This window comes from Larus michahellis, chromosome 2 (assembly GCF_964199755.1).
Source record: "Larus michahellis chromosome 2, bLarMic1.1, whole genome shotgun sequence".
In the NCBI taxonomy this organism is placed as follows: domain Eukaryota; kingdom Metazoa; phylum Chordata; class Aves; order Charadriiformes; family Laridae; genus Larus; species Larus michahellis.
This window is the reverse complement of record NC_133897.1, coordinates 148,471,175-148,496,566: the sequence shown is the minus strand read 5'-3', so window position 1 is coordinate 148,496,566 and position 25,392 is coordinate 148,471,175. Positions and strand designations below refer to the sequence as shown.

The following is a 25,392-nucleotide window of genomic DNA, read 5'->3' as shown; positions in this document are numbered from 1 at the left end:
CAGTCCTCAGAAGACTTATTCTCCAGACTGCTCACCAGCTTCACTGCCCTTCTCTGGACCCACTACAGCAGCTGAATGTCTTTCTTGTAGTGAGGGGCCACAAACTGGACACAGTACTTGAGGTGGGGCCTCACCAGTGCCGAGTACAGGGGGACAATCACTTCCCTACTCCTGCTGGCCACACTATTCTTGATACAAGCCAGGATGCTGTTGGCCTTCTTGGCCACCTGGGCACACTGCTGGCTCGTATTCAGCCAGCTATCAACCAACACTCCCAAGTCCTTTTCTGTTGGGCTGCTTTCGAGCCACTCTGCCCCAATCCTGTAACGCTGCATGGGGTTATTGTTACCCAAGTGCAGGACCCAGCACTTGGCCTCGTTGAACCTCATACAGTTGGCCTTGGCCCATCAATCCAGCCTGTCCAGATCCTTCTGTAGACCCTTTCTATCCTCAACCAGATCAACACTCCCACCCAACTTGGTGCCATCTGCAAACTTAGTGAAGGGGCACTCGATCCCCTCATCCAGGTCACTGATAAAAATACTAAAGAGAACTGGCCCCAATACTGAGAACTGGAACACCACTTGTGACTGGCCGCCAACTGGATTTAACTCCATTCACCACAACCCTTTGGGCCCAGACATCCAGCCAGTTGTTCACCCAGCAAAGCATATGCCTGTCCAAGGCATGAGCAGCCAGTTTCTCCGGGAGACTTCTGTAGGAAATGGTGTCAAGGCTTTACTAAAGTCCAGGTAAACAACATCCACACCCTCTCCCTCATCCACTAAGTGGGTCACGTGGTCACAGAAGGAGATCAGGTTTGTTAAGCAGAAGCTGCTTTTCACAGAACCATGATGACTGGGCCTGATCACCTGGTTGTCCTTCATGTGCGCGTAATGGGATAGTTATCGATGTCCAAGTTACCACAGCTTTAGACTACATGAAATACATATTATTTAAGTGTAACTGAAACCCTAAATTAGGACCTAAATTCCCTGTTGAGCCAACAGCACCATGACGCAGCCGGCAGTGAGATGTCCCAGTGTTCTGTGCATGTCCATAAATGAGCCCCCACAAATTCCTCCTTACCTCAGTGTCTTGTCAAGTATGTGAGAACTAGTTATTTGAGAGAATTGCAGCCATACTGCAGAGCAAACCATGTTACTACCCGAGTTAGACTAGCTCAACTATAATCTAAAATTTCAGGAGACTTGACTTAAAAGCCTCATTAAACTCAAGGTGAAGACTGGGGTGGGGATGGGGTGGTGTTCCACATGGCTGCGGGACTTCACTGAAGGGAAATATCTGAGATATAGCTAGGCTTGACTTTGAAATTAAATTCATAATTATAAGAAAGAAACAACAGCCATTCTCTAAACCCTGCTTTTCAAACACGAGAATTTGGTATACAAAAAAAGGAGGTTTGGTGATCTGTTTCTATATTAAAAGCGAGCCTATATACATTGATTATTAATGAAGTACAGCATTATGAAGATGAATTATATCTGTGCTACGTACAGTAGGATTTCATGGTTGTCAGTATACCACCCTATAGCCACTGAAAACTACACATCAGGCTTGAGGACTAAGTTTTCACATGTGCCTTTGTTTCGTTGGTTTTTTTTGGCTGAGCATCTGTCCTACTTCACTTACTGAGAATTCATAAATCTAACAGGTGACCTAAAAGGAATGTTTTAAAATAATATGACAGAAAGAATGAGTGGTTTGTTGTGAATATATTTTACGATACATACGAGTGTTGTTAACATATTACTGGAAACAGGTATGAAAAAATCACATGAGGTTACATCTTTCAATTTTACCTCTTCTGGTACATATGGAAAACAGAAAAGACCGATGCATGCTGTGTCCTTTCAATGTGCAAATATCCCCATAAAGTCATAGAACGGTTAGGGTTGGCCCATGTCACATGTGCACATGACCAGTTTTAACAACTGAGCATCTGAAATGACTACAATTAGCACTCAGTAAACTATTCAGGGGAATTTGTGAAAGTAATTTCTAGGATCTGTGCACAGAAAGGTTTAGATTGGTGCCTGTCTCACAAACGTAAACAAGTATTAGTTTTAAAAAAAAAATTCTTCAAAGGAAGGCCAGTGGCCGAAACCTCACTTTCAAATAATAGCTTTAAATCCTACTGTTGAGACTGGAAAGTACATCTTGGCTTGGATTCCAATCAATTTTGTGCAATTTTGATTATAATTTATCAGATAACAGAAAAACTTTAAATCTGGATAAGAGGGAGATTTGCTAGTTTATAGTCATATATAAGCTACCATATGGTGTGGGACACTGCCCAAGGCAAGAGATTCAAATAAAGATTTCAGATGTTATCAAAATTACATAATATCAATTTTAAAGGAAACTAATTCTTCAGAAAACAGATAGATTTTTCCTAGTAAAATTTCAGAAACAAACTAAAATATCCAAAAAGCTGGAATTTATAAGCAGCTGCTTTCCTTTCTGCTTTTTTTAGCGCGTGTGATAAACCACACACTTAAAAAGTATCAAATCCAAAAAATATTACATGTATTTATCTCTAAGTTCAATGGATGAGACACATCAGCCATAACTATCTCCAATAGACTTATTTAACCAAGGCCTAAAATGTTTGTTTCCTCTCCATATATACGACTTAATAAAAGAGGAATAAAGAGGAAAAAAAATGACAAAAGGGACAGCACCACTAACAGTCCCTTTTCTAGTGTCTTCACAGCCAGTGAACGGCAACTGTAATCTTTACAAAGACTGGCTGGAGTGGGAGGAGACCAAAGAGGGAGAAGGTTGCCCTCTTTATCATATGTATTTTAACTTACAGCTAAAACCATTCACATTTGAAACACAGTCTAAGTAAAAATGTAGGAAGTTATGTTAAAAAGAAGAACAGTTTAGGTTTAAAATACTAATGTCAATTGGAAATAACTAGTAAATTTTTAAGTCGAACTAGGCTTTTTTCCCCTCTGGTAACGTATAAAATGCCAGATCTTCGAGTCATCCACATACAGCTGGGTATGTCTCTGAGCTTGTACCATCCTATTACAAACAGTATGCACAACACACAGCACACAACAAATTTACACGGACTCTGGAGATAAAAATCATCCAGCGAGACTCAGTTATCTGATTTCAAACTCACTGTCAAGGGGCAATAATTTGTCATTTCAAAACACAAAGGGGAAGAATGATGTTTCTTATTGCACAAAGACATCTCTTTACTTTAGATTATTTCCAAATGCAGCTACTGCTTAAAGGTTTGGAGTCTGATCCTTTTTTCCACAGCACAATGACAAAAAAAGCTCAGAAGCCAAGGACAGGGAAAGAGCTGATTTAGCATTTTCCCATTCTAAAATCCTCTGTGAAGGGGTTTTAAGTGTGAAGAAGTAGTGAGAATAGGTAGGTAACATGCACTAGAGCTAGTTACATTATTAACTCTTCCTCTGCAATTTCAGGAAAGTAACAGGAAAGCAGTGGGGCAGAGGGGGAAAATGTATTTTTTTTAATTATTTGTTGGTAATCTGAAACAGGAAAGAAAAAGAGAGAATCATATAGAAAGACTATGTCAGGCAGAAGAGACTGATGACGGAATAACTTAGACTTCTTGTTGATTCCCACTTTTATTATTCATTTTTGATAGCACCAGCAGAACCCTAGACAGTGGGGGAAAAAAAGAAAAGGAAAAAAAAAAGGATTCTGCACATTCTCTGAAGGCCACACTCCTTTTGACCATGAAACTCTTCCTCTAAGTTAAGAAACCTTCCTTATGGTTTCCTTTCTCCTCCCCTCCTGCCTTCATCCATTGTCCTTAAAAGCACGATTTCAGCAGCTCTCCCTTCTCCCTCTCACTGACCAACCCTGCACACAATCAGCCTCAAATAAACTAGATTAAATACACAGTCGTAATTAGTTTTGCTACCAATGCATAAAACTTGCTATGTTCCATCTGCAAAAAGCAAGTATTCTTCCCTATTTCCAGTATAAAAAACTCATGCTGACAGTTCAACACTTGTTAGCAGAGGTTGGCACAGTGATTTCTTCTCCAAAGCAGTTATCACACCAGTTTTCACTACATACAAAATTATACTATAAAAATAACATATCTAGATGTCCAAACAGCATCAACTCCTTCCTTTATAAAATTGTGAAATCCCTGGGCAGGGCTTCATTTCTCCACAATCCCAGGCAAACTCACACTTACTGTCTTTTAAAACCCTTGCTTAATTGATGCCAGGTGGTTTTGAACCAGCACACCACTACCTTAAAGTTCACTTAATGGTATTATCTGTCTCTATCCAGCAGTGTAAATACCTGTTTGATTAAAAATTACACCCTGTTCTTGCAGACATGTTTAACTTTACAAACCACTACGTATCAACTAGCGTTAGATATCTAAATAACTTTGCAGATCTTGGCCAAGATCTCTCGGCAATTACTGCAAAATCATTTCTATCTTGTCTTAGATCACACCTTCAACAGGAAAGCTCAGTTTAGCCACAATATTTTCTATACAATTAAACCCCACATGGTGAGACAATGCTCCAGAGGATCATCAGAACACAGACTGACATGTTTTCCACAGGACTTGGCCAGGGCAACAAAGCCACAGAACCTGTACCTGTAACTTGGACATCTACAGACACTTTGAGATGCCTGCAGACTGTCACACTTTTAAAGAAAATAGCCACAAAATCCCTTGGAGACGGTGCCATTAAATCTTCATCCCTGACCCAAGGTAAACAGATTAATTTAAGGCCCCCTGAACATAAAGGACTACTCTGAATGCAAGCAAGTCAGAGGTAGCTTACCTGAGGTAACACCTGGCTAACAGAAGTCCCTAGACAGCTCATATACAACAGTTCATAAAGCAATACCAAAATCTTTGAGATTTAAAAAGAGTAGAGTATTTGATACAAACCTTCACCTATAAAACTCAGAAAATACTACTAAAGCTTCTTACACAGGCATCAGATAACAGGTTTGGGGTTTGGTCATGCACCATTATTCTCTGAAATATAAAGCAGTTCTTTCAAATACTCTGTGATCGGCATTTAGTACACTGGGTATACCCAGAAAAAAAGTACACGTATTTGTTCAAACATACAACCGTATGCATGAATTCACAGTATCAGAGAGAGAGAGAGACTCTCTGTATGTTGGCATTTCCAGGAATCTAAAATTTTGCAGCCCTTTTTCTTAAAAAATGTCATTTAGCCTTTCTAGAACTGCAGGTCTAATACCAGTTGCAGCCTGTTCATTGGCAAAATGTATGCGATGGTGCAATCTTCCTGCCACGGGGGTGATGATGCCTCACCGAAGCACCGTTTCTCCTACATCACTATGCCCAAGAGGAGATGTCCGACAGCTGTTACACTTTATGCCGTTTGGTGATGGTCGTTCTCACTCGCTTGCAGTCCCAGCACAAAAACATCAAGCAAAATAATTGTGGGCTAGATGAAATCACTCCTTCAGACAGATCTAGTCCATAAGGTGTCATTTCCACCCTTATTTTTGATTACTCATCTATTGTACCCTCTAGCTTTCCATTTGCAACTGAACATATCAGACATGCCATCACTGGAAATACACCTCAACGTGGCCAAAGTTCCTTTGAAACAAACTAGATGTGCTGCACCTTGCAGACAGCTGTATGAAAGGAAAAGCTTTGGCTATGCCACACAAGTTCCTATGCCACCAAACCATATGGATTTAACTTTGACTTCTCTTTTTTTATTAATAGAGGCATAAGCATAATCCTCCAGGCATGAATGCCAGGAAGGCAAGGCAATGAGAATAAATGTTTAATGCTGTTGAATGGGCATAGCAACGGTACTCCCTGCCTGCAGCTAAATATCACTACTACAAAGGCGTTCTTCCAGTTATCGCTACTAATAGTTGTTGCTGGGCAGGTATGTATATACGAACCAGAGTTTAAAGGGGGGGGGAGGGGGGGGGAGAGGGAAAAAAAAAAGAGTCTAATCATTTTCTGTTACAGACCAGGGTTCTGCTAAGAAATTTAATCCTTTTCCCAATATGGAAAGAAGCCAATTGTGTACAAGTTTACTGCAATTTCAGTCAGTGTGTGAACTCCAGTAACATTGATTATAATAACCCCTTCCTCCTCCCTTAAAAAAAAAAAACAAAAAACCCACCCAAATAGGCTACTTGGACTGATAAATTCTTCCCTCCATCTTTCCCTCCCCCACAAGTTGTACCTTCAATACAGCCAGAACTTCCCCAGATCAGAGGACACTGTCAGCGCAGGCTGACCAATCTCAGGGTTTTTTTTTTTTCCTTTTTTTTTTTTTTTTTCTTCAAGATACTCCGTGTTAACAGCTTGAGGGGGTTCAATCAGCACTGCTTTGATCTCGGCTGGAACTATAATTATTTAACATTGTTACAAGGATTTCTATAATCCATCCTACCATTAAATCCCTTTTACACCCTCATCTTCTGAAGGCTAATCTGCATCCGTACACTCAGTTTGTCTCTTCAGCTGGTTTCATCAGGCTCTGGCATTCTCCAACATCCAGAGTGATGGTTCTTTTTTTTCTAATGAAATCATTTTCTTTCAAATTGAAAAGCGCAAAAGGTCTTGTGCATTTGCTACCTTTTGATGAGATGGCTATATAACACCAATATAATTCAGTGTTTGCTGCAAACTTCCTCCCAATTTCACAAAATTCATTTTCTCTGTGGTGTTTTCATTGAATTGATGATACACATGCGTGTGTTATATACCTAGCTGAGGAAAAAAAATCAAATGAACACCAGCAGATGCTCTTTGAAAATACAGCAAAGCCAAGAATAGTAATCGTGTGCTCATTTCTCTCTATACTCTCCGTGATAAATACCGTAGGAAACACTGTACCCAAACTTAGACAGCTAGGTAAATAAATTTGGAGTGCTTGAGGAGAAAATGGAAATATTTTGTAATTATAATGTATGAAAGACACACACCACATGGAAAAAGGACTTTAACAGAATCAAAGGAAATAAATGACAGAAAGAGAATGAATACAGAGCAGAATAAAAATGAAGAGCATGAACAAAATCAGACCAGGAATATAAAAGGAGACGATCAGAAATTATGAATGATCAAAAGGGAATAGAAAGAACAAAAAGCTTTCCTTTTTTTTTTCTTTTTAAGGAAACGAAACTTGACGAGGAAAATGCCGTTTTTTCAGCACATGTGTAGGAGTACACCGGGGAAACTGCCTCTTTGCTGCACACGTTTTGTGTGAGTCATTTTTAAGCGACCAAAATGTAAAGACATTTGCTTCACTAAGCACTGCTGGACTGTCACCTCGACAGTCACCGTGCTGTGACTGTCTGCATGTGCGAAGGGGAACACAGGTGCAGGCAGGACGGTGGGGATGACAAATACAACAGGGAAGTACCATTGGGCCACGATTATGAGAGAACCACACGTAAGCTTAGGTGCTCCAGTTTTCATAGGAAGTAAAATCCTTCAGACAAATAATCTCATGCCCTCTACCTCACAGTGCATACCTATACGGTTAATTAAAAACAGTATATATAGACTTGTTCTATTATTACAAATATTTTACAAGGAAGGCAAAAGGTAATGTCTGTACAAAAGAAAAACTGAAGAAATAAAGTCAATGAAAAATATAAGCAGGATGGGCCACAATTAAGAAACTTGCATAGCGAAAACAAGAGCTTTAAAAGGGTAAATTTTCTTTTATTTCCCTTAACTGTGAAGACAAGGTTTGGTTTTTCAGCTGACGCTTTAGAAAATCATCAAGCAATACCATAATTCTAAAATACCGCTTGGACTTAGCTAATAATTAATAGGCAGTAGATTCAACTGATTTTCAGAAGAAGAAGCTAAGAGACACTGATGCTTCACAGAGGATTTCAGAATACGCCTTCGGTCAAATTTGTGGCACTTTTTTATTTTAAAAAAACCTGTAAAAGATAATAAAAAATATTAACTCTTTCCTTTAAGAAAAGATTTGTGCTTAGGAACATTTTGGATATTATATATCACAATCCTTTTCTATCCCTGGGCAGTATTTTAATATCTTCTCCTCTCAGTTCATAATATTGGTATATTCCTATATATTATATACAGTTATGGCAAAAATATATACAGGTACAGAAAAACCTTACTGCTAGCAAATAAAATAAGATCAAGACTCACGTGCGTTATGCCACCACACGACTATATTTCACAGCTGTAATCAGAGCCATGAAATATGACAGGGTTTAAAATTTTTATTTATATTTTTTTAAAAAGATTGCAGAATGCAAATGAGTTATCATTTAAAAAAATTAACATGTTATGTAAGACCTTACTATCCCACCTCTGACAAGGAAATTGCTGTGAAATGAAAATGAACATCAGCCTCAAGATTTAGCTCCTACTTAAAAGAAAAAACCTATTCATTTAAAAAAGTATATATGACTCACAACATCTTCTATATTAATATTCTATAATCTTCTACATTTTAATAAAAAAATGTTTCAAAATAGAAAGAAAGAAAATCAAGCAAATCCATGAAATAATGTTCTGTAATTAACAGAAACTCAAGAAGTTACAATTTGAAGTCCTTATTTATTGTATGCAGAATTCTGGGTCTTACTGAAGCAATTTACTTAACCTTTAAGGCCCTTTTACATTGTCAGAGGAGCGGAAAGGGGCCTTTAGCATTGCTTCTATTTGCATCCCTCTTAATTTATGCGAGCTAACAGTTTGCTGAGTACGTATCAAGTACAATGATAAAGGCAGCTCCTTCCTGGAAGAGCTTCTGACCTAAGGCCGCAGTCCTACAAACACTTACACATGTGATTAACTTAATGCATGCGAGTAGTTCTTGGTTTAATGGCATGCTCGTATGCATTAAATTAGAAGTTGGTAAATGCTTTGCAAGATGGGAGCCTAGAAGACCAAAAACATTATTCTAAAAGTAGATCGTTTTTTTCTTACTACCTGGAGAGAAAAAAAATAATAATAAAAAAGACTTACTGATTCTATCTTCAAATGCCAGGATAGCCTGAAAAAACAGATTAAAGCATGTCCTTCTTACACTGTTCTATGAAGTCTTTTTCTTGGAGACTTAAGATATTTTCACATGCTCAAAAGTATACTGTTCCTATCTCCCATTAGTAACAAAGTCCAGGCAGATGAACACTCCCCTGGTGACAGTGGCTAACAGTCTTTCTCCTAAAAAGTAAGCGTATCTGTGAGTCTTATGCAAACTATATATGCATTCATACATTAACTAGCCACTAACAGACTACATATCAACTCCACTGGCAGCAATGTGTACTTTTCCATTTACTTCAACAGGACCAGAAATTTTAATGATACATTTTGAGATCCTTAAATTAAGACCAAGTCTGACTACCTTGACATAAAACAATAAACTTCTGCCCTCTGTTAAAATTTATATTAGCATATGTGCGTGCTGAATTTGGGCATATATTTGTCTAACAGTATCCACAGTGCTCATTACCACATTTCTGGAGAGAAGACAACGTTCAACTTAAGGGATATTTGGAAGCACGTTACTCTACAAACAGTCCCCTGGCATCCACAGGGCATGACATGGAGTGACGAGTCCTCCAACTGAAGGTGGGCATGTCAGGTTACAGCAGCCAGCTGCAGTATTTGGTATTCTTTATTTATGCATACAGACTGCTTAATATAGATAAAGCAAAGCTCTGACTGCTGGTGAGCAAAATAAAGTCATATTTCACAGTTATGATGTCATCAAAGGACTATATTTCATGGCTATAACATCTTTGCAAATATATACATAAAGCGGTATCCCCAAGGAGCACTACTTGCTAAGTCTGCCTGAGGTCCAGCAAGGTGGACCTCCTTAAATTCCATTTAATGTACATTAAGATTTGAATATCAAGGAAGTCTAAATAGCCTGCGGGTAGAAAAGGCATTCTGAGTTCCGTACACTGTAGCATACTTGCCATATTACATGAATTTTTCTATATATTATGTGCCGTGTTATCTTCAATCCGCTCTTTTTAAATTTCAGCACAGTATTTTCCTTTTATGCATTTATCTGTGCATATATGCTTTATATATTATATGTAATTACAAAATTACAACTCAAGTGAATCTCATATAATATATAAACTATCGCTGATGCAGTCTCAGAATTCAGATCTTGAAAATAGAATCTGATTACTTTATTCACTCTAAACCAATATCACTGTAATATCAGCCTTAAGCAATACGGGCTGCTAAAATCATTTGGTTCCATTTTTCCAAAAAGGAAAACTGATAGGATTATTTTTGTGATAAATTAATTTTACCATGTAATTGCAATTATGACTTCTAATTAATGAATGGTTTCAGCCTCACTAACTAGGTCAGCATTTTTCTTTTAAAAATATATCATTTTTCTCTTTAGATAAGCGTTGAGATATGTCCAAGCTTTGGGGAAATGCACATAGCATTTTTATAGGGCTATGATCCCAGAAGCTGAGAAACGGCGAAAGTAATGTGACATGGTTAGCTACATATTCAAATGATTTTTTAGTCTCTTTTATGAGAAAAATTAAAAAGCAAGCAGATGGCAAAAGGCTTTTTAATAGGGAGGATCACAGTTTCTAAGTACTATTAAGAGTATTATTTAATTTCTTGACAAAGTTTCCCAGTATGTAGAACACTGAACAATGCGAGACCGATGAATCAGTGGAGCAACTAATCTATTACATCATCCTTCTCCATGAGCATATGACATTGGAGAATATATTGACAAGCGGCAGAATTCAAGGAGAACGGGTTTTCTGTAATCAGATGTATTCCTACAGGCAAGCATTAAAGGAACCTGAAGTTTGCTTTGTGCATCATACAGGAGAGAGTCCACTGTCCATTGCTGTCAGATCACATGTTTGAAGATGCCACAGCAACACGCAAGAACCCCTCTCCAGTGTCCCCTGAAGATGTCCTCTGGCATGTATAAACCATCTGAAATTCTACATTGTTCCTCTCCCATTCACATCCCTGTCAACAACCTTATCACACCGTTTGATTCCAGATGATTCATGCGTTGTGGCACAGAAGATACAGAAAAGAAAACTAAGTCGCCACTATTAAAACAAGGATTAGCAGGACAAGATGAGAGAAAAATAATTTCCTTGGAAGAGGCTCAAAATTTGATGGCTAAAATGTTATGGATATAGCAATTAAACTAAATGCTAGCTCTTATCAGACTGCAACACACCAAAATATCTGTTGTTTTGTTGTATTTTTTTTTCTTTCTCTGCTGCTAGAAATAGTCACATACTTAGAGAGCACCTCTTACGGAAAATTTCCATGACAAGTTGAGATCCAATACATACTTTGAAAAAGTAGTCAATATGTAAAGCTAAGCAATTCTGTAATTGGGGAAAAAAGGTTTTTTTCTGAGAATAAGTCAATAACAATCATAAAGAACAAATCACAATAGTAAAAGTATTAAATAAATAAAGTTTAAAATTTTACGTACTTTATCAGATCGCAAGAAACCATATGGAGCATTTGCAATGCTGCATAACACAAACCTTGAAAACAGGACTCTCTTACACCTAAGAAAACTCTCAGTGAATGTTTACAATGAGTGCTGTCCAGATAGTCTCTTTTTTATATGAGAACTAGTATTTATTTATATATGCAAGCCAAAGATTTGCGAGCTGATTAGTGGTTTTGGCACCACAGTATAAGTATCAAATTTCAGATAATGTAATGAAGGGGTTTTTTCACACAATGATGTAATTTGAAATTCAGTCTCCTTTAAGAACCACCCAGTCCAAAATGCATATACACAACACTCTGGAACAGTATGTCCATAGTATACATTGTAGCGTCTTTCTAAATTATCTATAATAATCCATCGTTGTAGTTTTATGCTGATAAAGCATCTTTAAAATCAACACAACTATGCTGCAATAAAATCACAGAAGCACAGACCACTCAGCCCACCTTGAGTCTTTTCTCTAAGTAAAATACAATTTTTACAGCTTTTACCTCAATCTTAGAAATGTATCACCCAATATTTTTGCATAACAAAACAATATGCCACTGTAAAATCCTACAATACTCACTTTAAACAGCATTATGTAAAATACTGTGAAGTTTTTCTATCTGTAACCCCCAAGAATATGTTGTGAAGTCAAGTACAGCTGTTCAAGTTTTCCAGCTTGAATACATTGCTTAACAGTCTTGAGGGAGACAAAGGGGAGCAAAAGGAAAGAGTAAGCTACGATAGGACATTTTGATTCATTTTTTAATAAAATATCATAAAAGATGCAACAGATACACTGGACTGGTTGCCCACACTGGAAAAACAGGCACAGACAAGCATCTAATCCACAAATACGATTTAATATGCTATAGATTAAATCATCCCTGATTATTAGAAAGCACATTTGGAAACCTTTGAAATCTTTGAGAAAAAAAAAAAACAAAAAACCAGGAGCTCAGATGTTCTCTGCATAGCTGTTTTAGAAGGTCTAAGCTAATCAGCTATCTGCAGGAAGAACTAGGAACTGTGGCCATTGTGCAGTTACAGCTTTCCAAACATAGGCTTTAATCTTTATTACTTCTGCCTACCCGAATATCAGCATAGGTATATTAATAGTTTGAATACTTCTGAGTATTTGGTACTGTGGTTTGTCTCTGATTCCATTAGAATATGTTTGAATAACTAAAAATTTTGTAACTAAACAAAAATTATGTCTGATGCTATTAAGACAACGATGCTTACTTTTGCCGTGTTGGTGAAAAAGAGCTGAGTGCGTAATAGAGCTTATTGTAGCATTTCTGCATAATGACCATTATTGCACTTTACAAAGATCGTTTACAGACACCCTTGTTTGAAGCCTAAATCAAGGAGAGAAAATAAGATCTAGTATTCAATCCATATCCTTCTTTTAAGCATGCAATGCTAAAGCACCCTAAAAAATTAAATGTGGTAATTAAAAACCTAAACCCAAATGTGTGCTAAGCTGGTCTCACTGAGCTAAACACAGACACTGAGAAAGTCAAGGTCAGAATTGAGGACTCTGTCACATGAGTCCCATGACCAAAAATATCCCATTTCCTTTTCCGACTCTGAACCATTCGAACTGTGATTTTTTGGGTAAATACTAGTATCCAGTTTGTCACTCACATGTCACATTAAATTTTTCACTCTCAGGAAAAGCTGGTTCTTTTGAATGGAGGTACAATGGTTCCTGGTGAAAATGTTTTTGTTGGTTTAGTTATATTATTCCAACTTCTATGTTATGTTGTCTTAAGAGAGAGTAAACAAAAGTATTTTTCAAAGGGGTAGGAGGAAAACATTTTGAAAATCAGAATATTTTCTTTAACGATATGCAGAACACAGGATACATCACGGAAGCCAACTGAAACCTGCCAATTTGAGAAACAAAGTCACTAGTGGCTCTCACTAGGTGTTCGCATCCAACTGCTGGACTACAGCTTTGCATGGTAAATAACGCTATGTTGTGTATACAGTTCAATATATTAACATCCACCCTTCGATCGTTCAAGCCAGTGTTGCTATGCAGTATTCTGCATGCAATAACCTTAGCTGAATTAATGAGAAAAACACAACAAAGAACAAAATAGTTGTGGACCGATTACATGTCCCTTTTGATTCTCACCCCATCTGTTTCCAAAACCAGACATTGTTTCCTAGTCCTTTGCAATTACCAGGGTGTTATATTGCCTTTATGACCAAACTACAGTGGAGACAGCTGAAAAGTGCAAAGCTTTCTGCCAGCCTCTGCAGGTCCCTTGGTGCATGAAACTACAAGAAACAATGCATTGTAATGCAGATGTTCATTGATTCCCTGCAGAATTTCACAGACTAGGAGTCCTTCACTGTGTGACCTACAGGGATTTGTACTTTACATAATATCCACTATATAACGTATCATGTCCAAAGCGAAGTACCTAGTGAATCTGATCATTCGTCCCTTGCACATGCCTTTCCCAGCTATCAACTTTTTTCAGAGAACAAGAAGTCTTTTGTGCTTGAAACATAAATGCCAATCAAAATAGAATACATTTCCAATGTGTATCACCTTTCATTCAGAGTTCAATGCCTTTTACGAGTCGGGCCAATGTTCTTGCCTCATGCTGGACATACACAAGTACAAAAGAATTTAGTTAAGATACCAGATTAATTTCAAGTCTACCCAGTCTAGAAACTTGCTCACTTGCAGATTAAGGTGGTTTCCAAAGAACGATTTATGCCTAATATACTGAGAATGAAAAGCCTTGATATGTCAAGTAAGTATTTCACAAATGGGTAAATAAAGGCCTGGGAATAGTAAAAGAATACCATCAAATGGAAAACTAATACACTTGAAGACTTGAAGGTTTTAGATAGTTTAACTTTTCTGGAGCATTTTGACTAGCATAAAAACGAAGTTTTGCACTTGAAAATATTCTAAAAGGCTAATTGTTTAAATAAAGTTCTCCAAATGTGAAATGTACATACAAAAAATGTTACTTCTAAACTAGGTTCATTTCTATAGCAACTAATTTTGAAGTTAAATTTAAATCCATATATATATGTTAATTGTGTGAAACAATGATAAGGAAATGGCATCCCAACTGACCAAAGAGTTGGAATGCTTGACAAGGGCTCCAGTATTCAGTGATGAACTCGCTGCTTTTTGATATTTTAAGTTGCGAGTCAAATGAGGTAATGCTTATCTCTAAGTTTACAGAATCCTACTATATTTGCACCTTGAATCATGAAAGGGATGGTACAGCAGTCACCATAACAAGTGACATCAATACAGGAAATATCTTTAGCCCTGCATCCTCTCATTAAGAGACAGGAACGTGTTCATCACTTTAACAGCAGAAAGGTCTGCAGGAGGAAGAGGCTGCTACAGCCAGTGGAATAATTCATCAATCCCAGCTGGTCACAGCAAGACAGATATCCTGGTGCTCCTCTAAATGGTTGCAGGTTATCCACTAAGAAGGAATTTTAAAATCTTACATATTTAAATATCAGTTCTTACAATCATTTGATGATATAAGAATCTCAGCTTCTGTTACAAAAAAAAAACGGGGCGGAGGGCAAACCTCAAGAGTTCATGCTTTTAGCAGACAATTGGCAGCGAGTCCCAATTATGTATGGATGAAGTCCGTAAGATATAGGCAACAACTACACCGTGAAGGTCAAACAAGTTGAATGCAGTGCAAGAGTACTTGGGGAACAGTGGTTTTAGTCAATCAGACCTAAAATGGAATGATGCCTTGCAGAGTTCTGCACATAGAGTTTCACGTCACCAACACAAATCTGGGCTACACGTGGAACAGGTCTGGGAACACTGCAGTCCTTGAAGACTTGGATCAGATCTATATAGAAGACTGAAAATTATTTGAAATCCTGCATTTAACACACAGATGTGGTGACCTCTTAGAACAGCTCCAGTATCAGAATCCAAACCATGAAGACAGTGGTCCACTGGCGTTTACTCCACCTACCTTAATAGTATTCGAGTGTTAAAACAAGACCCGCATTGTAAGGTTTGACTCGATGACCATCACCCCCTTACTTTTGCTATTCTGCGTCTGCATGGTCTCCTCATAGTTGCAAACCAGTGATGGAAAACGGGTCCAGATCGACAGAAATCTTCCCTTGCTCCTCCAAGGTCCCCTCCCAAGCCCGGTATGGGAGCCCAGCTCTCTGCTTTTAATCCAATATCCACTTCACTACGGAAGATTTATTTAGACTGCCTCTTGTTTCATAAAGGGCTCCAAAAGTCGGTAGTGATTTTTGACACTTTGTTATAATGTTTCTATGACCCCCCCGCCCCCTCCTCACATACCACACCACCACCCATCCTCATTTTCATACTGATACAAAGCATCGGGATAAAATGATGGTTCATTATAGTGGTACAGAGCTCTTATCTTCATCCGGCAAGAGTCATTTCCTTCCAAAGATTGAAATGCAAATGTGAAAATTAATGATAACTGCATTATCTGATAGCAGAGATAATACCGATTCACTGTCAGAGTAACACACAGTCGTTCTATGATTTCCTCTGCTTCTTCACAATATTCTTCTTACTGTCAGACTATATCTATGGTTAACTATGTTTCATGGATTTTTGTTAATTTACATCAAATAGCATTTCCAAGATCTTATATCTACCACATTTCCCCAATCAAAAAAGAAACGAAATCAGGACAGTAATCTCCAAGTCCTTCTTAGGACTGGTTTAAAAAGAAAGAAAGAAAAAAAAAGAAAAAAAAAAGAAAAAGAAGTAAAAAGGGAAAAAAAAAGAAGGCTATCGTTAATGTCTGTTTCCATCTTGCAGTGGTCTACCAACCATGCCAATCTATATTACACAGTTTTGCTTTGTAACCCAAACTGTTTATAGTATCACTAAATAACGTACAGTAAACCCAACAACCAATACATACTTGCAGTGATTCTTACGAATGGTTACAGGAAATCTATTCAGAACGGATATTCAAACTACCTTTTATAGCAGGCAAAAATGTGAACCTCGCATGTCAGATGTTCACTAGAACCTTTCTGATCCACCTCTCACTAAAGCAATACACCAGAATTCACATGAAAGCCTGTTTCTCTTTTTATTAAACATTAATAGCAGCATAGCTCAACATATCATTATTTTAAAGCACTATTTAATTTACTGTTTTTCATAAACTTTCTGATACCCTTTAAGAAAAGCATCAACCTGTAAGAGTAATTAAAAGAAACTATATTGTGCTATATTTAACTATCCTTCCTACTTTTTTTAACAGTTCCCTGATATATGTATACGAGTTATGATGAGTCTTCTGAGACGTAACATGAGTTGTGACTTCATCTTGCTTTACTATTATCAACAGCGGAAGTTCTGTTGATTTACTGTAGGCAGAATTTTACACATGGGAAACTTTCACTTTATGTGGCGATGAATGTAAACAATACATAAAAAAATTACCATAAAATGAAAATGAGAGCTTTAGGTCCTTTTTTTTTTTTTTTTTCATTTTGGATATGTGGACAAATCACATTTCCTCACTTTCCAAGAAATATTCAAATACATTTCAAAAGAACTTCTGAGATTGACTTTCAAGACTATCCAACTCACAAAATCAACATGTTCTGCGAGAAAGCTATGCTCCTTACGGCTATGAAAGTAAGAGCTCACACAGGGAATAAGGATAATCTAGTTGACAGTATACTGCATGTGAATTAAGAAGAGAGAGATGAAATTCCTCTTTAGGACCAAGATTTCTGAGTGGCATTAATTTAACCTTTGTAAATGCCCTATACTCAGTTCCCCAACTGCTAACACAGAGAATACTTCTCTGTCTTAAAAGGCAGAGGCAACTTCACCAATGACTGAGACATTCACTGGTCATTGGGCGTCTGTAAGAAGAAAGTCAAAAGAACTGAGCATGTAGGATGATGGGCTGGGTGTTGAAAATCTTTTTCGCTTAGTTAGTCAGAATTAGAAAATTGTGTCCCACGTGTCTACAGTGAGAGAACTTCCCCTTGCATATTACTCACAGAACAGGAATGGGATGCCTTCTACTGTATTGTTTTATTGTACCACTACAGAGTAATGGCACAGAACTGAGAAGAGCACAGAGAAGTTATCATTCTTAACACAGCCTGAATACACAATCACTGGAGAAATAAAAATTAGGAGTTGCTTATGTGGAAGACTGCTAGTAATTATTCATTATAAATGCAGCCAAACAGTACAATATTTGTAAAAGTAATATATAGTATATTCATTTATTCATTCCATTTTAGTTACAACGAATTATCATGGTCTGCCAGTCTAACTCCTGCCCCAGTGGAATCTACCCCATTTTAAAAGTCCAGTGTTTGCCACAGAACTGGATCATGTTCTCTAGGAAAGTATCTCGTCCTGAATGTAAATATTTCCAATGACAGATAAACGATTTTTCATAAAATGTTCCAATAATTAACTTTTTAAGCACTAAAATCTTTTCTTTGTGTCTGAAATTGTGGAGCTTCAACGTCCATTTAATCTTCTGATACTTTTGCTAGAAAGAGGTGCCCATTGTTATCAGATTTTCACTCTGAATTTAAAGTAGTTTGTAATCAGGTTGTCCTTTAATATTTTCTTTGATAAAATAAATAGGAAAAGGACCTAGACTTTTTCATAATACCAGTCCTTTCAACATTCTAGTGGCTCTCCTCTAAACCTGCTTCAAATTTTAACATCATTCTTGAGGTGTGAATGCAGGAGACAGAACCATTTCAGCATCAAACCAGACCGTTATCCAGATAAGCATGATAGTTTGAGAACCCAAACGTAACCTTTAGCCACAACTCCATCTTTTGGGCTCAGCTCTGGTTCACTAAATCCCAAGATTTTTTCAGACAAACTGCTTTCTGTAGTAAAAATTCTATTACCTTCTTGTAAGCACAAGACTTCATATTTAATTATACTGAAAGTAAAATTTTGCTGTGACTAACACTTCAAGTTATTCAGATCCAGCAACAGCAAGGCCTATCCATTATTCAATATCTTCTTCCAATTGTAAACATGTTGCAAAGAACTAATATATTTTAGCTCACCATTACATATTAAGCTGGTTTTACAGGAGACTTTTTTTCCCATAAACCTATATGGATTGGCATTCTAACTAATCCTCCTTTATTAAAAGGGTCTTACATCACTTATCCCATTATTTCCAATGGGACCACTGTCATGTGGACAAGGCTGTCATTATCCAGACCAACCTTGACTTATTGTTTTCGAACACGTTTGTTTCCTCTAGTATTCTAGAATTTCCAAATCATCTCAAAACTTTTTGAGAACTGAAGATTGATGATTAGGACACTGGGTCACCTAGCTCCTAAAAAAGTTAAATTTAAACTATCAGATTGCTTAAATTAGCTAGGATTTAGCAGGTTGAACCCATTGATCAGTTGTTGATGGAACAGAAGTACAGTCATCACTTACAGCCAAATAGGTTTTCCACCACAAATATGTTTTAAGCAGACTAGAAATATTTAAATTATTCTACCCTTTTTCCTGCTCCCTGTAACTATTAAGAGTCCTGACTTGTAATAGATCGATACTGATTTTCTAATTTTTTTTTTCTTAACACATTTTAAAATGTCATCTTACTGTTATTAATGAAACTACTGATAGATTTTTAGTTACTTTTTTCTTTTTTTCTTTTAGCCAGGTATTAGTTCCTAGCATCTGGTTACCTCCACTTTTTTCCCATTCATTTTAAACTCAGATTTTTCTGGGGTTTTTTTTGTTTTTTTTTTTTAATTCTCTTCTAGGTAAGGCTGACATCACCTTCACTTTTATTAAAGATTTTGGAAAATCTAAAAAATGGTTGTGAAACACTTCCAAGTTCTGATTCATGCTTTTTCATTCAAATATTTTCTCTCTTTTGTTACAGTTCATATTTGCTGTCTCTTAAAATGACAAGTACAGTGGACTGAACTTGTATTCCCCAATACAGGCATGACCACTGGACGATAAACAAGCACTAATTTCTAATTCTGTAAACAATTTTTCATTATCTCTCAAGAAGGCATATAATAAATAATTTCCTTATATTGGGTTCAGTAATATTTTAGTTGAGGGGCCAAGTACCTAAAATTTTCAGAGATTTTGGAAAGTTCATGGAAACTCTAGGATGTTTCATTTACAGTTCCAAAATTTAGGAGATTTTTGTTCTTACATAGTACAGATATCCAGTAAAAAAAGGAATGATCCTATTCTCTCATATGATGGATGGTCTGTAGAAGACACGCATGAGATCTGCCTTTTGCTCATTATGGGTTAAAACACTAATCACTGGCCTCACATACACTGGTATCCTAGCAATAATACAAAGACTATAGAACTATATACATCTACATCTATATACATCTGTCTGACAGCAAACAGTAAATTTAAGGCTGTAAAATGACCTCTGCTTCCACGTTTAAAAAATAAGCCTTTTCACACAAAATTTGTCCAAGCCCAGTCTTGCTTTGCAGACTTTTTGTATTCCTTGGACTTTTGCTGTTGGTTGTAATGGAAAAAGGATCGGGCCCTTTACTGTGTGTCCATATAGAGTTTATTGACCTCCGTATCTATTATTTCAGAGTAGTCTTCTCATTAAAAAGAATTTTTTTAAAAATGAGGACAAGAACAATGAAAATTGAGGATACCTTAAAAAACATTCAGGTAACACTCAAAATGACTACACAGAGTAGGCATTATCTCTGCAATTCCTTGATGGTCAGTGAAGGTCACAAGACTATGTGAGCTGAAAGATTGCTTCAGCAGAAACTGTTTGATGCTACAGCACATTTAACTTTAGATTTTTCTTCATAAAAATATTCTAATTACAAAGGCTTAGGAATGCATGCGAACCATTTAACAATGCAAATTTTCAAACAAAATAAAACTCTAATTAATGCCGGAAGCTTAATTTTGACTCATCCGTGAGTAAGCTGTTGCTAATGAATAACTTATAGAACTTCAGTCCCTGACAAGTACTGGCTCTGAAAATAACAATATGTTCCCTTAGTGCTAAAAAAAGAAAAAAATATTAAAATAACAGAACAGCTCTACTATTTATATGAATCCTTGAGTTGTCACAGTTCACATTATCAGTTGACAGCAACTTGTATCATGCAGAACACAGTCACTGTTGGATTCTGAGAGAGCTCCACCTCAGCAAGGAGACCAGAGACAGACCAGATAACAAAGACTGTATGGTCATCTGCGCTTTAAGGTAGCACCTCTACTATGAGTTGGTAAGGTTGTTGAAGAAAAGCTTTTAATGGTTGTGTTTGTGCTGTGCTAAAGTATGTTCCTAAATACGCAAAATATTTCATGCTTTGTTCTTTCTTCAAAGATCTGAAAGAACTTATCTTTGTACTGCATGTTCGAAAATGATCTTCTGTTGGTTGTTTCTTTTTCCATATCAATAAATAACCAAACTCATTTCAGAAAGCATGCATGATGGAGAGTATGGCACGTGGTATGTAGCCATTCCTTTATTCATGCATATTATACCCTTCTAAGGAACCAATATTTAAACAAATAGAGCTGCTTATTTCACGTTGGTGGTCCTCAGTTTTCTGAAGTCAAAAGAAATTTTCCCACATTCAGCTTCTATTTCCACGCTATCCCATGTCAAATCCACCAATAAATATTACAAGAAATACGCACACCTTACCATTTAACTGATTTTTTCCCCAACAAAACAAAAAATACTCCTTTTACTCGATAATGTCATAAAAGATATCTCCAAAACTTTTGTATAAGATAGCTCATATAAAAAGCAGTAACAGCCCACAAAAAGCATACTTAACTGTGTCGAAATGCACTGAAAACAAAAAAGAAAAAAAAATTACCTATTTCAGATAGAGTTTATTTACAATGAAATTAAAACCAAGTCATACGTTAATCATTGACAACCTTTAAGTCTACTATGAAGCTGGAAAAGGCCATTCCGCTACATCCAAAGATGTCTTTTGTATTATTTTAAATGTACTGTAGTGTATTATAATAATAAATCTTGCTTTCATATAACACCATAGTGCTTTATATAGAATATGAACTTATCTGTGTATTATCATTAAGAACATTTTAAATGACATCACGATAATTAGATATACTGTGTCTTCATTTTTGTTTGCATTATATTTTCCAGCTACTGCTTTCAGAAAATTACCATTTCGTTTTGTTCTTCTCTTCATGAAGAGCATACAGTAATTTGCAAAATCAAGCAAGGATGAAAATGTGATTGAAATATAGGAATTTTTCTAATGAAATATTATTATTGCATTATAAATTATTGATAGAACACTCCTGGAACTATTTTCTGATGTGCTCATCCTTTTTAAAGAAAATTTCCATAAGAGATACAGCTATTCTGAGAGTGTGTTTGTCTTCAGATGCACATTTTCTAACAGCACTTTTAAAATTTAGTCAATATAATGGATTTTTAAGGCCCATTACAGAGTCCATACCCATGAAAACACTGCACTGAGTTCTACTGCAGAATTGCCTAATTGAGAAATACAATTTACACCTTTGTCTTAGGTACTTTTACTGTACAACAGAGACTTTACATATTTATATTAAACAGATACTTGGAAAGTATTCCCATGTTACCATCACATCTTATATCTTAGCAATGTTACGCCTGCACCATCTTCACTGTGTATAATAGAAAACATTACCGTGAATTACTGTTTTAATGTGAAGTTCTAACACTTCATTGACTGCAATCTAAGAGTTTCTTTTTCAACTGAAATCAATGACAAGGTGTGCTAAATGATTTCTATCAGGCTACAACAGGTAAACGAAGTCCTTGAAAATGTCAGTAGATACCATACCTATTTGTTAAGCTCAACTTGTTGCTAAATGTAGGCACAGAGCTTGAGAAGAGACACAGGCATTTGGTTGGTCTTCTGGCCTCACAAAACACAGCAGAAAAGCTTCTATCTTGACATAACCATGGGACTGAAAACTTACTGATAAATTTTAATCCTAAAATTCTAAGCAACAACATTTTCCTTTACATCAAGCAGGTAAGTAAGGCATTTTATGTTAACAGTTTACAAAATGGTACAGCCAAAACTGTTTTATACTCAAGAACTTTATCTTAGTACTTATCCATCAATATCCTGGACTCCAAAGGATCATTAAAGAAACAGTCCATTAAAAATCAATGCAAAGCATAACACATCCACTAAAATAATAATATTAAAAAATCCTGGAATCTAGTTTAAGAAATGTCTCTTGGCTTTGAGTTGTTTTTTCCTACCTGGCCCATCCCAATCTTCAGTCTCCACTGCAAGCTGCCCTGGTTTCTCGGATCTTGCATCGCCATCAGATTCTGCTGTCTCCTGGATGCCTTCTTCGTTGCCTGAAAAAACAATCAAAGAAATACAATAATGACATATTTCAATAGTGACTTTTAGGCAGAGCTCCTACAATATCCAAACAACTGCTTGCATGTGTAAGTGAAAACATACGCATGTTTATAAACAGAGAGAAAATGAAAAAAAGTCTTATTAGACACGTAAACATCTGTGAGTTCCCAGTGATTCAAACAAGCCCTGAGTATCCAATCCTTCCAGTTCTGTGGAAAGACAAATCTTGGAAATCAGTGTTTACTCCACATGCTTAAAAAACAGAATCACAACTTGCACCTAATTCTGTAAACCAATGCACAAAAAGTCATAGAGTTCGTATGCACAAATGACAGAAAGAAATAAGCTTGTTACTCCCCAGCAATATATGCTTTCAGTTACGCGTTTTCTTGAATTGACACCTAACTGTTTCTTATGCATTGTGGATTAATGACACTCAGTACAAAAATATGGTCCACTAAACGTTTTCAGGCAACTAGTGGAGAGCTACTATTTCAGTATTTAAGGAATTTGCCCTTAAAGGTCATAATCTACCAGCAGGTCCCTATGATAATTTTCTCCCTGTCAAGCTTTGTCTAAAGAAATACAACATTTATGATGACTTTTTAGAATTTTCACCATCCAGAAGTATCTGAGAATGTCTGTCTGCTTTCAGTAACTATCCACTACAAGGTTTTACACAGGACACAAAGAAAATTATGATAAGGTTTAATTTTTAGAGATGACCATTTAATTTTTATTTGAAGAACTCCTTGTTGAAAGTGCAGTTTTTTCAGTTAAACAAAGATTCTAGGCAAGCTCCATGCAAGAATACTTTGAAATAACCACTATGAAAAATGATGTCGAAGGTAAGGGGTTCAGTATTAACACAAAATAGTCTGTCCACAGTAACGTGTTAAGTGACATCTCTGAGGGCTTATCCAGGCCAGTACTTTACTGCATTTGTAGGTATTTTTTTTTTACTATTAATCAATCCAAGAAACTCTTGCATAGGAATCATAGAATTACCTAGGTTGGAAAGTACCTTTAAGATCATCTAGTCCAACCATCAACCTAACTCTGACAAAACCCATCACCAAACCAAATCTCTAAGTCTACCGGCCTTTAAACACCTCCAGGGATGGTGACTCAACCATTTCCCTGGGCAGCCTGTTCCAATGCTTAATAACCCTTTCAGTGTAAAATTTTTTCCTAATATCCAATCTAAATCTCCCCTGGCGCAACTTGAGGCCGTTTCCTCTTGTCCTACCGCCTGATACTTGGGAGGAGAGACTGACCCCCACCTCTCCACAACCTCCTTTCAGGTAGTTGTAGAGAGCGATAAGGTCTCCCCTCAGCCTCCTTTTCTCCAGGCTAAACAACCCCAGCTCCCTCAGCTGCTCCTCACAGGACTTGTTCTCCAGACTGCTCACCACCTTTGTTGCCCTTCTCTTGACCCGCTCCAGCAGCTCAATGTCTTTCTTGTAGTGAGGGGCCACAAACTGGACACAGTACTTGAGGTGAGGCCTCACCAGTGCCGAGCACAGGGGGATGAGGGGATGATCACTTCCCTAGTCCTACCCACCACACTGTTCCTGATACGGGCCAGGATGCTGTTGGCCTTCTTGGCCACCTGGGCACACTGCTGGCTCATATTCAGCCAGCAGTCGATGAACACCCCCATGTCTTTTTCTGCCAGGCAGCTCTCCAGCCACCCTTCCCCAAGCCTGTTGCGCTGCTTGGGGTTGTTGCGACCCACGTGCAAGACCCGGCACTTGGCCTTGTTGTACCTCATACCATAGGAGGACACTGTGAAGAACGTAAAAAAAACCCCAAATCTACACAATTAACTATATCTGTCAAATCGGACTGAATTATGGTTTAATTTTTTTAACAGTCTTGAAGTAGACTTTTCAAAAAACTGTGTCCCACAGAAAAGTGGCAACACTAAAAACAAATGCCATGTATTTTAGAATCTGAAAATCAGACTGTTGATTTGACAAGAGGAGAGCAAGAAGGGGCAAAAAGCACAACAATTAAGCAGTAACTTGTAATTTTTTCCCCACTCATGATAACAAGAGCTTTTATTAGCAACATAGGTAAAGAAATGTGATTAGAGCAAACCATGCCAGATCCCCATATGTTATCACTGGAGCTATATTTATACCAGATAAGATTGTGACCCAGAGTTTTCAAGTACACGATTATACACAAACACTATAAAGTATTAACTTCATGTGTACATGTAATGTCTTGTAACAACACATTCTTCCTTGCATTCATTAAACAAACAGTTTTTCAAATACCATGTACAAGAGCCTGGTAAACTACTTCTCACACAAACACAATACTATATTCACTCCAGATTTTGATAACAAAAATATAGTTCAGTGTATCTGTAGTACTAAAAATATAGTCCAGTGTATTCATAGGCACTTCAAGCTAAAAGGCATCACGAATATCTAGTATAATTTTTCTGTTAAACACACTGTATAATTTTATC

At 37.0% G+C, this 25,392-nt stretch overlaps 1 protein-coding gene across 2 annotated transcripts in view; it reads right to left on the bottom strand.

Annotated features, from left to right (window-relative positions):
* The window catches only part of ZFPM2 (zinc finger protein, FOG family member 2), a 316,036-nt gene that overhangs the window by 211,915 nt on the left and 78,729 nt on the right, over positions 1-25,392 (bottom strand). For both annotated transcript variants that reach the window (XM_074577643.1, XM_074577645.1), the window contains one exon: positions 22,802-22,903. In XM_074577643.1, the coding sequence (XP_074433744.1) occupies positions 22,802-22,903 (102 nt within the window). The remainder of the gene's footprint in view (positions 1-22,801; positions 22,904-25,392) is intronic.